At 41.0% G+C, this 13,823-nt stretch overlaps 1 protein-coding gene across 5 annotated transcripts in view; it reads right to left on the bottom strand.

Moving 5' to 3' along the window:
* Positions 1-21: 21 nt before the first annotated feature.
* LOC119857608 (coiled-coil domain-containing protein 175-like) overlaps positions 22-13,823 on the bottom strand; it is a 51,647-nt gene continuing 37,845 nt past the window's right edge. For 2 of the 5 annotated variants that reach the window (XM_043516359.1, XM_038406779.2), the window contains 9 exons: positions 13,167-13,302; positions 12,700-12,831; positions 10,430-10,568; positions 9,832-9,911; positions 7,289-7,441; positions 4,053-4,155; positions 3,867-3,910; positions 2,164-3,392; positions 60-125 (listed from right to left, as the gene is read on the bottom strand). In XM_043516359.1, the coding sequence (XP_043372294.1) occupies positions 3,192-3,392; positions 3,867-3,910; positions 4,053-4,155; positions 7,289-7,441; positions 9,832-9,911; positions 10,430-10,568; positions 12,700-12,831; positions 13,167-13,302 (988 nt within the window). In that variant the 3' untranslated portion in view covers positions 60-125; positions 2,164-3,191. Of the gene's footprint in view, positions 126-1,206; positions 3,393-3,866; positions 3,911-4,052; positions 4,156-7,288; positions 7,442-9,831; positions 9,912-10,429; positions 10,569-12,699; positions 12,832-13,166; positions 13,303-13,823 lie in introns of those variants that run through there. The other 3 variants (XM_038406776.2, XM_038406778.2, XM_038406777.2) reach the window with 2 other exon arrangements.

The following is a 13,823-nucleotide window of genomic DNA, read 5'->3' as shown; positions in this document are numbered from 1 at the left end:
TTGTACCTTATTTATTTCACAATGCCGTATATTAACATCTGTTTGAATAAAGTAGCAAAATAGAGCTGTGGTTTTCTGGTAAAGTGTCTGGCTTCTGTCACCCGCTCACTTGGAATTACTGTCTCCTTAAAAATAAGAGATTTGTGGAGAACATTCAGTGTCTAAAATTGCAGACACTGTAGTTATGTACTAGCATTTTACTCCCATTAGAACCCCCTCCCTTCCCCTGCTACAGCCTCCTATTAACTTGCAGCCCAATTCAATTTAGATCTTAAAACATGGGCGAACAAACAAAGCACAGAATGGTCAGAGCAGGATTGTTCTCCACAATACATTTCCTACTGCATCATTCAATCTGGTTTGAGATGTGCTGACTGTACAATCTTCCATCTGGAGCCTATTAAAGAGTACTATCCCTTCCACTCAGGCAGTTTTCCCAATACGCTGCCTGCATACTCCTATGCAGGAACTGGTTCTCCTTCTAGCCAACAATTCTTGTTAGCAAACATTCTGCAGTAAAACATGTGATGCATCTGTCAATCTCTAAGCAGTGAAGGAGCCTCCATCGTGGAGACCTTCCCATGCCTTTCACCCTTGTTGAAAATTGTTGGGTTTTGGTGCAATTAAATAATTGTCTGTTTCCTCAGTCATGCTGATAAAGCTTAGGCTACCACTAATGTTGTAAAGGTGAGAAATGTGGCTGATTCGCTGCCACCCAGCACTGATCTGGAGTAGTTAGAGCAGGGGGACTGTAGGCAATGATAGAAAGCTTGATGCTAGTGTACATCTCACACACAGAGGGAGAAAGGTCAGAGAAAGAAATGGGGTTGCTGTCACTAAGGAGCAGTCCCTGTCCTATTAAGTGGATTCTCTAATGCTCTCCTAGTATTACTTTTACATGTAACAGAGCAATCTACATGCTAGAATGGAGGTATTCACAAGAGGTGTGCTAGCATAAGATGAGGGTGACAGTATGAAACAGACTGAGAACCATCATCCTACAACACTTAAATGATCATTAATCTGCGAAGGAAGTCACATGGTAACCAACATAGCCTTTAACTGCTTCAGATCTAAAAATATGAGCAGCCATTTCCCAAGGATATTTTCACCAGCCAACTCTTTTGGGGCAAGATAACCAGTGACCTGTTTTTAAATCTTGAGCCTATGGAAGTAATTACAAAGAGAGCAGAGAAGGATAAAAATGTACTGATCATGGCATACCCTGGTAGAACAGTCAGTCTGTTTGTTTAATTAAGAGTCACAGTAGTATGTTGTGTGTGTTATTACCCAATTAGGCTGCGGGGAATTGGGGAGCTGCTTGAGAGCTTACTTCTCAAAGCAAAGCTGATGCAGATCTAGTCAAAGGAGACCATACTGTGGAACCTTCAGATAATTCAGGGTATTTATTTTGGACTCTATAGCAGCTTACCTTCCTCTAGATGTCACTGTTCCTTGTTCAGATGCAAACTATGTAGTATTCTCTCTGTTCCTTGTTAAGATGCAAACTATGTAGTATTCTCTCTTACTACAAGACTTAGGATTTTTGTCCTAATAACTTTATTGCCTAACTGGAAAATTAGATCCACTATTTCAAAAAGGACTTCTACAATGGTACATACAAAAACACATTTGGGTGTGAAAATAGGCATTTACTTAATGAGATTGGGTACATCTATCTGTTTGCATACAAACATTCCCATTTTTTATGTACCGAGATCCATAAGGCCCTGATAAATAAAATAAAATACCAACTACCCTGGCTAGTATTTGAACTGACTTTTTTTTTTTAAATAAGTGTTTTGTGCAGTCTTGTACCTGTATTTTCAGACAATTCCTGGGACTGCATATGCACTTGGGGTGACTGGGTTTCTGGATCAACTGCAATGTACATTTGCACGCACAGCTATGGTAATGACAAAAGAGCAATTGTGTATGCATTTCTGTTCATCGACAGCGTGACTCCAGGCTTAAAAGTTTGGCCCTAAGTTGTCAAAAAGAAATGTGAAAACAAAAGCCAAGTAGCACTAATGATAAGCATGTCATTGGATAAGACTGGGGAATCTTGTATATTAATCCTAAAATTTCTATTAGTCAGTAGACTGTTAAGAGCATAGTTTATAGTAGGTAAATGTAGCCTAGGAATCATATATGGATACTTACCTTTTCCTTTTTACTCCAATAGTCTATCCTTCAGAAACATCTGGAATTTAAATATAAAATACATATATTTTAGCAAGCTTTTCTCAGTATCTGCTCTCATTTGCACAAAAAAGTTAATTGTAGATACTTAGTTTAAGATGGATGTAATTAAACAGACCCATTTTTGCCTAATCCTTGTGGTCTTTTAATGCAATGACTTTCCATTGACCTCAGCAAACATTCCACACAGGAAATAATGGTAGTATCAGGCCTTAAGCTGAAGCAGAAATTTTCTTTTCCTTATAGATTTAACCCATCTCTTTCTTTAGTTTGCTGTCCAAGTATCCAAATCCCAGTCACCTCAAAGGTGTATGACTACAATAATAACCTTTCTGCTTAAAAATCCTATAATCAAAAAAACCAATGTACTTCTGTTATAGGAATATAGCCATATGCATGCACATACCGCAGACATTCCCATGGATAGAGCTTAGGACTTTCAGCATCCAAAGCACAAGCCTGTACCACCAAAGCTAAAATGAGCAGGTAGCAAGGTATTATGGGGGATGGAGGGAACGGCCCTAAGAGGAGACACGTTCATGCTCAGCCCCAGTGTATTATTATTTAAAATGTAAACAATAGAAAAATACAATACAATACAAAAAATTCTAGACATCCTAACCATTAATTAAACTTGCAGTGCCATAATGCTAATCATACAGCGCCAGGCCAAGCGGCAACTCTGATTTGTTAGCCTTCACATGTCCATTGTGGAAAAGCTAAAATGTGTTTCTGAAGAGAACAGTGAAGCTCTAAATATTTTCCACAGCTTCCTTACTGAATTAGCCTTTAGGAACAGGAAATTAAATGCATCATCATCACCCAGGCTGTGCCATAAAATACGCATACTTTTCCCAATGAACACAATAGCTTTTCCACTGTGAATGTAAGTCCAGATCCTCACTGGTGGAAACTGACGTAGCTCCATGGAGCTTACTTCTGAAGTGTTATTACGGTTATTCCTAATGAACAAATTCACCTTAATTCCATCAGGATACAAAGTAAAAGAAAAGGGATTGGTGCATCTTACTGGGTTCTGTGCTGGATTTACTTTCTAACAAAGAATCCAGTCCATCAAAGTTATTTTGTAGCCCTTTGTTAATAAAATCAATCTTTTTCTCTCTCTGATGAAGTTTCATTACAAGATCTGCTATTGCAGCCATGATTTCCTTCTCATTCTCCACAAATTCCTATAATGAGACAAAGTGGAAAAATCATTTTCTTGTAAAGAAAAAGAAATCACAAAACATTAGGATGCTTCTGTTTTGCATTTCCTGACTTTTCATAGATTGTCCAAACACCAACTGTATAGCTTTGCTGGGTTGGCATATCCACTCTTGAGATCCACAGACAGCTCTTACGCAGATTTTTCATGAGTTTCCTATTGCAGGTTGAGTTTTAAAAAACATTAAAGAAAGATGACAACCTTTAGGTATGTTTGAACCTAGGATGAGGGAAATAAAATCAGAACCAACCTAGGACAAAGAAATTTACAATCATTTTTATGCAGAGCTAGAAAATTTCTAATTTCCTGTATTTGACCCTGTGGCAGAGTAATGGTAGTAGACTATTTACAGTGCCAAATCTTCTATTATTCTTTTTTGTATGGTAACCAAATTATTTTCAGTGCTAAAAATACCTTGTCAAAAAATGTTGAAACCCACCTTTTGCATGCTACTGTCCTCTGACCATCCCTTCAGAAAAAGCTCTAAAATAAATTCAGTTTTAAAATGTTAGCAGACTGTCAGAGGAACAAACATTCTAAAATAGTCATCCTTTTCAAATACTGAGAATATGATAATTTTTGTTTTTAAATAGCTGAACATTTCCTTTGATGACATGTTACTCACGATGAAGGACTGTCAGATCACTCAGAATTTTTATTGTTGTTGATTTGTGGTTTTCGGCTTCACGGCTCATTGTCAAAATATCTGCTTTCATCTGTGCACTGCACTGCAGAGAAAATCATTGCAGCTATGTAAACATTTGTGTTTGGTCTCTTCTTCCTGATCTCTTTAGCAATTTTTGTGACCTACAGATATACAGAGGGTGGTTTACTCCCCAGGACAAAACTCTTTCCATTGTTACACTTTTCCTCTACATCAGGCATCCATTTCACTTTCCAGAACAATGACATTAATGATAACCAAAATAAGTGAAATCTCAGGACCAGATCCTCAGCTCTAAACCAGTCAGTCAATGCAGTTGTGCTGATTTACACCCGCTGAGGCTCTGGCACTCACTCTTCACTCGCAGTTTAGTTTCCCTGTGTCTCTTTACTATATCTAACTGTCCCAAGGCAATAATGAAGTACAAAAGCAGGTTCCAAACTAGTATCTTTGTTATATTTCAGGTACCAATAGCTCTAGCTTTTGGAGTTGAAACTGATTTTCTTCTTTCTATAGTTCCTTTGCTACATCATCAGCAGTAGAGGACGTAGAACAAGGGAAGGCAAACTACAGCCCACAGGCCACATCCGGCCTGCCAGCCAATTTAATCTAGCCCTCCACCTCCCACTGGGGAGTATGGCCTGAGGCTTGCACGCACATGCTGCAGCTTCCGGAAACAGCAGCATGTCTCTCCCCCGGCTCCTATGCATAGGGACAGCCGGGGGCTCCGCAAGCTGCCCCCACCCCAAGCGGTACCCTTGCAACTCCCATTGGCCGGGAACTGCGGCATGGGAGCTGCAGGGGTGGTCCCTGCAGATGGGGCAGTGTGCAGAGCTGCCTGGTCATGCCTCCACGTAGAAGCAAGAGGGGGAACATGCTGCTGCTTCCGGGAGCTGCTTGAGGTAAGTGCCGCCCAGAGCCTGAACTCCTGAGCCCTTCCTGTGCCCCAACCTCCTGCCCAGCCCTGATACGCCTCCTGCCCTCCGAACCCCTCAATCCCAGCCCAGAGCACCCTCCTGCACCCCAAACCCCCTCATCCCCAGCCCCACCCCAGAGCCTGCACCCCCAGCCGGAGTCCTCACACACCCCCATGCCCCAATCTCCTGGCCCAGCCCGGAGCCCCCTCCCACATTCTGAACCCCTCAGTCCCAGCCTGGAGCACTCTCCTACACCCCAAACCACTCATCCCCAGCCCCACCCCAGAGCCTGCACCTCCAGCCAGAGTTCTCACCCCCTCCTGCCCCCTTTCCTCCCCCCCCCAGCCCGGAGCCACATCCCGCATCCTGAACTCCTCATTTCTGGCTCCACCCCAGAACCCGTACCCCCAGCCAGAGCCCTCACCTCCTCCTGCACCCCAACCCCATTCATGACCTGCCATACAATTTCCATACCCAGATGTGGTTTTGGGCCACAAAGTTTGCCCACCCATGACGTAGAGCATCCAACATTTGGGTGTCAGAATGAACAGACCATCTTGAAATTGTTCCTATATTGAGCATCAAGGAGAGGGATAACTGTACTGTGGTAAAAGGGCTGTCTTTCCAAAGAAGGCTTATGTTTATATGAGGGAAAATAAATTATAAGGTCACATTTTCAAAGCACCTCCTAAGTAGCATCCGTAATATTAGTGCATGCAAATACAGGCAACTGCACTTGTAAAACCAGGCTTCTGTGCATTCAACAGGAGCACATACAAATACAACACACAATTCAGAAAGCCCTTTGGAAATTTAGCTCACTGTGTCTAATGAAGGTGTAGCTTCAGCTTTGAGTTGTGGCCTGACATAGATCAGTAATCAAGATTTTGCTTTCACAATAGTCTAATGTGCTCAGATCTTTTCTGGAGAAGTAATTCCTTTATTCTTGTAGGCTAGTTTGACACCTAGCACAGGACCTAGCAATGGAAGACTTAGGGTAACATTCCCCAAAATATCTCAGAGCCTTAGGAGCCTAAGTCCCATTTTCAGAAACGACTCAGGCACTTATGAACCTAAGTCTATTGACTTTCAATGAAAATTGGGCTCTTAAATGCCTAAAGGTATGTCTAGAGCTGGAAGATGTAAACTCTAGCTTGAGGAAACAAGTTTCACTCTGATAGAGCTAATGCACTAAAAATAGAAGTGTAGCCACGGTGGCACGAGGGGCTAGCCACCTCAAGTACAATCCCATCTGAGACCATAGGTATGCATGCAGGATGGCTAGCTCCTCTCGCTGCTTGCACCATAGTGACTACACTTCTATATTTAGTGTGCTAGCTTGATCAGAGCTAGCGTGGCCATGTCTCCTCAAGCTGGAATTCACACCTTCAGCTCGAAGTCGCTTCTCACATGGGACTAGGCACTTTTGAAAACTACCTTAACCCTGGAAAACAATAGGCAGCAACAAATGCTTAGCCAGGATAGAAATTACTGATCACGTCATCACCCGAGTCCAGAGCTGGATCCATCAAGGAAAATGTAGGGATTCCTACAGTCCTGGAAAGAAAATGCACCTGGAAAGCTGAACATCAGCATGCTGCATGCAAACCTTCTGTATATTCAAAACAAGTCAGCTTTCCTGTGATCTTTGTTGTAGAGTGGCGGGAGGCACTGTTAACCCTCTCTGGGCAATAACCACAGTGAATCCCAATGTTTCTCACCTCTCATCACAAAAGTGCACCATTCTAAGAGGGGATAGCTTACCACCTAGTTTCAGCTTGAGACCATTTCCTAACACTTAGTAGGGTTGGGTTTTCTGGCACACGGTGCTTGAGCCACTGCTCCAGACAAAAGAATGAGCTAAAATGTCTGTGTAAGTCAAAAGGGATTGTCTCCCTTGTTGCAATACCAAACAACACAGGCTGCTTCTATGCCTCAGTTTTTTCATCCAGGCTTCCACAGCTAGCAGGAAAGCCTTTCCCTATATACCTGACTGGATGAACCAGAGTGCTTTTTCTACTCAATGATGAAAGATCCCTTCACAGACAAAATGCCAAAGGGACAAATCCTGCCTTTAGATGTTCCTATGTGTCTCCCATCGAACCTACCGGGAGCCTCACAGGTGCATCAGAAGGCAATATTTGGCTATTTTGCATGCTGAAGCATTTATAGTGTTTATTCTGTTTCATCATTCTCCAATTCTATATTTCTCTGTGAAAAGAAAATTGAAGAGAGACCTGCATGCTGACAAGCTGTGCTGTAAACCATCAATATACTCACTAATTTCAGTCTGCAGTTTTCTGTCTTCACAATGTCAAGCTTCCTGTCGACCTCATAGATGTCCCTCTCTAGCAACTTCAGAACTTCCATATGATCTTTCAACTGGTCAAATGCCAAGTCACGCTTTATTCTTAATTCATTCTTCAGCTCAGCCTATTAATGAATAAACCCTTCATTATTTTGCTTCATTTGTAACTGATCTTGTATTTGGACTACAATCGTTGTAACCTAATAAATTAATAATATTATTTGAGGACTTCAATAGTTCAGACATGGGTGAGGTTTTTCATAGGAGTGGTGGGTGACATTCTGTGGCCTGCGCTGTGCAGGAGGTCAGACTAGATGATCAGAGTGGTCCCTTCTGACCTTAGTATCTATGAATCTATGAATAATAAATAATAATAATACTTTTCACATATGGGGCACCTTTCGCTGAAAGATTTCAAAGCTTTACAAAAGCTTTACAAAAGGAATCTTAAAAAGAAAAGGAGTACTTGTGGCACCTTAGAGACTAACAAATTTATTAGAGCATAAGCTTTCGTGAGCTACAGCTCACTTCATCGGATGCATTTGGTGGAAAAAACAGAGGAGAGATTTATATACACACACACAGAGAACATGAAACAATGGGTTTATCATACACACTGTAAGGAGAGTGATCACTTAAGATAAGCCATCACCAACAGCAGGGGGGGAAAGGAGGAAAACCTTTCATGGTGACAAGCAGGTAGGCTAATTCCAGCAGTTAACAAGAATATCAGAGGAACAGTGGGGGGTGGGGTGGGAGGGAGAAATACCATGGGGAAATAGTTTTACTTTGTGTAATGACTCATCCATTCCCAGTCTCTATTCAAGCCTAAGTTAATTGTATCCAGTTTGCAAATTAATTCCAATTCAGCAGTCTCTCGTTGGAGTCTGTTTTTGAAGCTTTTTTGTTGAAGTATAGCCACTCTTAGGTCTGTGATCGAGTGACCAGAGAGATTGAAGTGTTCTCCAACTGGTTTTTGAATGTTATAATTCTTGACGTCTGATTTGTGTCCATTCATTCTTTTACGTAGCCACATATCTATTCAGGGAATACCATCATAGGGCCTAATCACATCAGCCACACTATCAGAGGCTCGTTCACCTGCGCATCTACCAATGTGATATATGCCATCATGTGCCAGCAATGCCCCTCTGCCATGTACATTGGCCAAACTGGACCCCAAATGCATCCGATGAAGTGAGCTGTAGCTCACGAAAGCTTATGCTCTAATAAATTTGTTAGTCTCTGATATTCTTGTTAACTGCTGGAATTAGCCTACCTGCTTGTCACCATGAAAGGTTTTCCTCCTTTCCCCCCCCTGCTGTTGGTGATGGCTTATCTTAAGTGATCACTCTCCTTACAGTGTGTATGATAAACCCATTGTTTCATGTTCTCTGTGTGTGTGTATATAAATCTCTCCTCTGTTTTTTCCACCAAATGCATCCGATGAAGTGAGCTGTAGCTCACGAAAGCTTATGCTCTAATAAATTTGTTAGTCTCTAAGGTGCCACAAGTACTCCTTTTCTTTTTGCGAATACAGACTAACACGGCTGCTACTCTGAAAAAAGGAATCTTGTTATCTCCATCTTACACAGTAGGGAAAAGAGGCACAGAAAGGTGAAGTAGAATTGCTCAAGGTCAGCAAGCCAATGGCACAGCTGGGAATAGAACCCAGGTCTCCTGACACTGTCTCATACACTAACCATTGAACCTAATTTCCTGTCTATTTAAATCAGACATGGGGTCACGTTGTTGAGCTTAGCGACACACACACACACAACATATTTCTATTGATGAAGGCTTTGGTGGTACACAAATGTTTGGAACACAGATTCTGGGTAAGCTACTGCCTATTAAAAGATGCTTGGAGAAGGAGCATTTCCTTCTCGAATAAGGATTAGCAGCTGTGCCTGTGGGCTTCTGTGGGCCAGCAACCACAGAGCTCCATCCTTGCAGTATCAGGCCAGCCAGGCACAAACCTTGCGGTTTTGTTTGTGACTCAGACACCTTTCTTTAGTACTGTTTCTTTCACACAAACCATCTGTGACTCTGAATTTCTCTCTCCTTATGCTGTTATCTATTGATATAGTCAAGATAGGCAATGAGCTGGAGAGATCATGAGACAAAGATACAGGACAGTTTTACCAAGAAGCAGCAAAGGCTCTTGCACCAGCAGCGGTCAGCTTCTGTACAGGGACAGAGCTCACACAGGGCCCAATACTGCAGCCCCTTCCTTACTTAAGTCATCCTTTTAATTCCACTGGGACAGCTCTTATGACTAAGGGTCACAAGATCAAGGTCAGTTTTTTGCATGACAAATGACAGTGCTGCTCTGAATCAAGCTATGCAAGTATCCTCCAGCCAGAATCTCTGGGCATGACCAGTTCCACAGCAGCTATAGGAAGATGATACTGGAAGGGCGAAGGGAGATCATTAAAAAGCACAAGAACAGAGAGGAAGAAAACTGATTTAGGACACTTTAACAAATAACGTTAAGCAAAGTTTAAACCATTACCATGATCTTCTTGAGTTTACCAATCATCCTGACTGACCGATCAATGGATTTTGTCAGTCTTGTCTCTTCATCTTTTAGTTCTACAAATCAGGAAAAGGGTTTTTTTTAGACCACAGAACTAGATGTTCCATCAACAAATGATCAACTGTATAGGACATTATTATTCATTATTAATGTTTCAGTAGTGTCCAGATGTCATAATCCATCTGGTGCACAAAGCCCTCAGAGCTTTACTGTACTTTACAGTTCATCTGAACTATGGTAGACAGCTCTGGTACAGTCAGACCTTTTATTTATATATAATTTTAATAATTTTTTCAAATACAACAAATATATCAAAATACCAGATTCACCATAATACACAAAGTAGGTAAAGAGGATTAGGATAAAGATTGGGGAGGGGAAACGAAATACCTATCTCCAGGGTCTATATTAATCTTAAACCTCTACAAAGTCAACTTCGAATTTTGTAGGCATTCCTCTTCTGTGGAATGCCAGTTGCTCATTTGGTTCGAAGTCACCCATATCACCAAGACAGATCTCTTTCTAAGACAGAAGCAGAAAGCTTCAAAGTGCATCGGAGTTATTTAATACCTACCTGAGACTACTTTTTTCAAGTCTTCATATTTTTCATGCTTCTCTTCCAACTCTTTCTGTCTTTCTTCTATGAGAGGGATGCTCAGAATTAGTTGTTGTTCTTTTTGATACATCCCTTCAGTTTTACCTTTGACATCATCCTTTAGTGAAAATAAATGTTAATTAATGATCTATTAAAGTGGACATAATCACTGTAGCAAAGGAAGACAAAATGAACAGATTAACTGGAAACTGTAGAGCTAAGAGACATAGATTTGAAAGTGAAGAGTGGCAAAATGAAGGCAATTTGAATATCCAGAATGAGGAGACAGCCTAATTAATTCTTTTGACATTACACATCGTGAATCTCCAGCCATATTACAAAGTGATTTAAATAGAAGCAATGAACTCAGGTGCGTGTACTAGCAATACTTGTATTGGCACAGGAATATACTCTGGGTGCATAGAACACCGCAATAGAAGAAACAGCAGATAGAGCCATGGGTGTTCACAAATAAGACTATAATAAAATAAATAAGTGAGCAGAGATTGCAGCAAGTATGACTGAAATGACTAGGGTGTGCACAACTGGAGAAGAGTACAAAAGAGTAGAAGCCCCAGGAAGAGGCACAAGTTGTTGCAACACCAAAATGATAAAAAGTGAAGACACAGGAAGAAATGGAGACAGCTAAAGAAGAGAAAAACCAGAGAGAACTACTGAAGGAGAAATAACAGTTCCAATTATTTTTCTACCCCAAAGGGTATATCATTATCTTTGACTTGACTCAGTCTAGTACACATGCAAAGGGTAATCCTCATATGTCACATTTATTGTGTGATGTTAGAGCAACCCTATTAAAGACAGTAGAGTAGGAGTTAAAGAGCATTTATCATACGTTATGTATGTTTTTGAACAGCACAGCTGCCAGGAAGTGCACATAAGGAGAGATCCCGTGTGTAATTATTTTAGATCCATACACACAAAGGCATTGAAAGAGAGAGAGAAGAAGAGGCTTGGGATATTTCATACATGAAGGATGTCTGGTTTATCTTATTCTGAACCATTAGACTGACGGCTGAGAATCATACAACCAGGAAATGTTACCTAGAGACAGAGGAAATGCTATATACACCGGATGGGAGAAGTGCCTGATGTTTCTGGAAGCTCCAGTCAGTTCTCATTCAGAGTCTCATATTGTCCTCCTTTCTCTTTGAAGGAGGGCTGCTGGATACTATAATAGAGCACTCAGAAGGATTAGTGCACATAGGACCAAACTGCCCTGCATTACGCCTCACACGACACCAGTGATTTCAATGGATTTACAGCTCTGTAACTCAGAACAAAATTTGGCCCATCAGGTCAGCAGCGAGACTAATATTTTCATAAAGCCTGTCCTGTTTATCTAAATATTGTGGGACAAATTTCACACTGATCAACTCCAAGCAACTGCTTCATAGTTAACGGGGTTGCAAATCACGAAAGAATTTGGTCCAATATATTTTATTTTACATTTTTTATTGCAGATCTTTTACACTTTTTATGGGCACTTTCTCGGCATGGAATTCAATTTGATAGATATGAGTAAACACATATGGATAAGGACACACATGTGGAGGGCATGCCACAATTTAGTAGCAGTATGAGTTGTTCAATCAACTTCCTGTACTAGATGATACATCAGCCACAAAACTCAAGACTGATGCCTTTGTTGTTCGTTTGCCTGGAAGACTACTAAGAAGAAGCCAGTTTTATTTTATTTCTCACTTAGGTCTCATCTAGCAGTTCAGAGAAAAAGTGGGATTAAGGCAGTTTTAAACAAAACAATGATCAGACCTCTTTGCCTTTGGCATCTAGCAATCAAGTAACTGTGGGAAAGCTCCCTGCATGGAATCCACCACTTCATTGCTCTTATTTTCAGTGCACACAAAGCCTTGTACCAGTTGCAAAGGAAGACTTTACTCACTGCTAGTAAGTGCTAAGGGCCCGATTCAAAGCCCAGAGACATCAGTGGGCTTTGGATCAGGTCATAACTGCTTAGCAAGAAAAAGAAAACCCAAAAAACCCAACCCAAACCTCTCCTGTTCTAGGAGCATCAGTACAGCATTCAAAGAGTTAATATGGCACTGAATTACTTTTTCCTGAAACTATTAGTAATCATGGGCCAAATTATCTGCTAGTGGCAATTGGTGTAGCACCACTGAAGTCAATAGAGTGGTGTCAATTTACACGAGCAAATGTCACTTCCCCATTTAAACTACTCTTTTTAAGAATTTTTTAAAAATGACATTTACCTCAAGCCATTGTATGTCTTCTATTAAGCTGTTTTCAGACTTCTCGCATTCAACTTCCCTTTTATTTATATTATCACTAAGGTGTTTGACCTGTTCCTCAGCCTGCAAAATTTCTTTTCGGAAATACTCATTCTGGTTGCAAAAAACAAAATTAACAGGGACAATCATTTCTGCAGTACACACTGGCTCACTTGCAGTATTAAACAATAACCGCGCTGAGTAAAATGGGTGTAGTCGTCATTTGAAACACAGTGCTGTGTGATAAAAACTGCTTTACAATTTTATTAATTATTTGTTAAAGCCAGATTCTCAGATAGTATAAACTAACACAACGCCTTCAAAATCATAATGTACACCAACTGAGGTTCTGGCCCTTAAACTTTAACCACTTTGCCAAGAACAGAACGAAAGGTAGGGGATTACAATGGATAGGCTTTGTTGTAATGCCAACAATATGGTTAACATACCTCTGCAATTAGCTCAGCATGATGTTTTTTACCAGTCTCAAGTCTTACATTCATTTCATTCATGAATTTCTCCTCTGTTACCCATAAGAGTTCCTTCTTCTTTGCTAGGTGAAGTTGTTTCCACTGAAGCAAAGCTCTAGTGGTAAGTACACAAACAATATCACCCATTACATGACATTGCATTGTAATTGATTGGGAAATCAGAGCTGCATAGCATGTGTAAAGTAACAAAGCAGACTTGATTCTAAGAGGCTCCTACCAACAGCATAAATTCACAGGTTTCCAGGCCAGAAGGGACCACTGTGATCATATAGTCGAACCTCCTGCATAACACAGGCTGTAGATTTTTCCAAAAATAATTCCTAGAGCAGATCTAGCCATGCAATGGGGTAATGGTGTGGATAATAAAGAGGATGGAACAATATGGCCAGAGAGCTTCAGTTCTTACCTCTGTAAGGAAAACAGAGTCAAACAGTTGGGAGGCTCTCATGGAGAAAAGCCCTAAGAGAAGTATATAGAACTTGCCTCTCTAAAAACAACGTATGTCCCTTTTGGTTTGGAAGAGTAGCACATCTTGAGCACAGCTGAGTAAAACTGGGTTTTAGACCAGAATTTGAAGATGGTTCAGCTTGTGAGTATTTCTCCCCTCCCAAGCCA

The sequence above is a fragment of the Dermochelys coriacea genome, chromosome 6, assembly GCF_009764565.3.
Source record: "Dermochelys coriacea isolate rDerCor1 chromosome 6, rDerCor1.pri.v4, whole genome shotgun sequence".
NCBI lineage: Eukaryota > Metazoa > Chordata > Testudines > Dermochelyidae > Dermochelys > Dermochelys coriacea.
The sequence above is the reverse complement of the archived record's forward strand: the minus strand, read 5'-3'. Positions and strand labels throughout refer to the sequence as shown.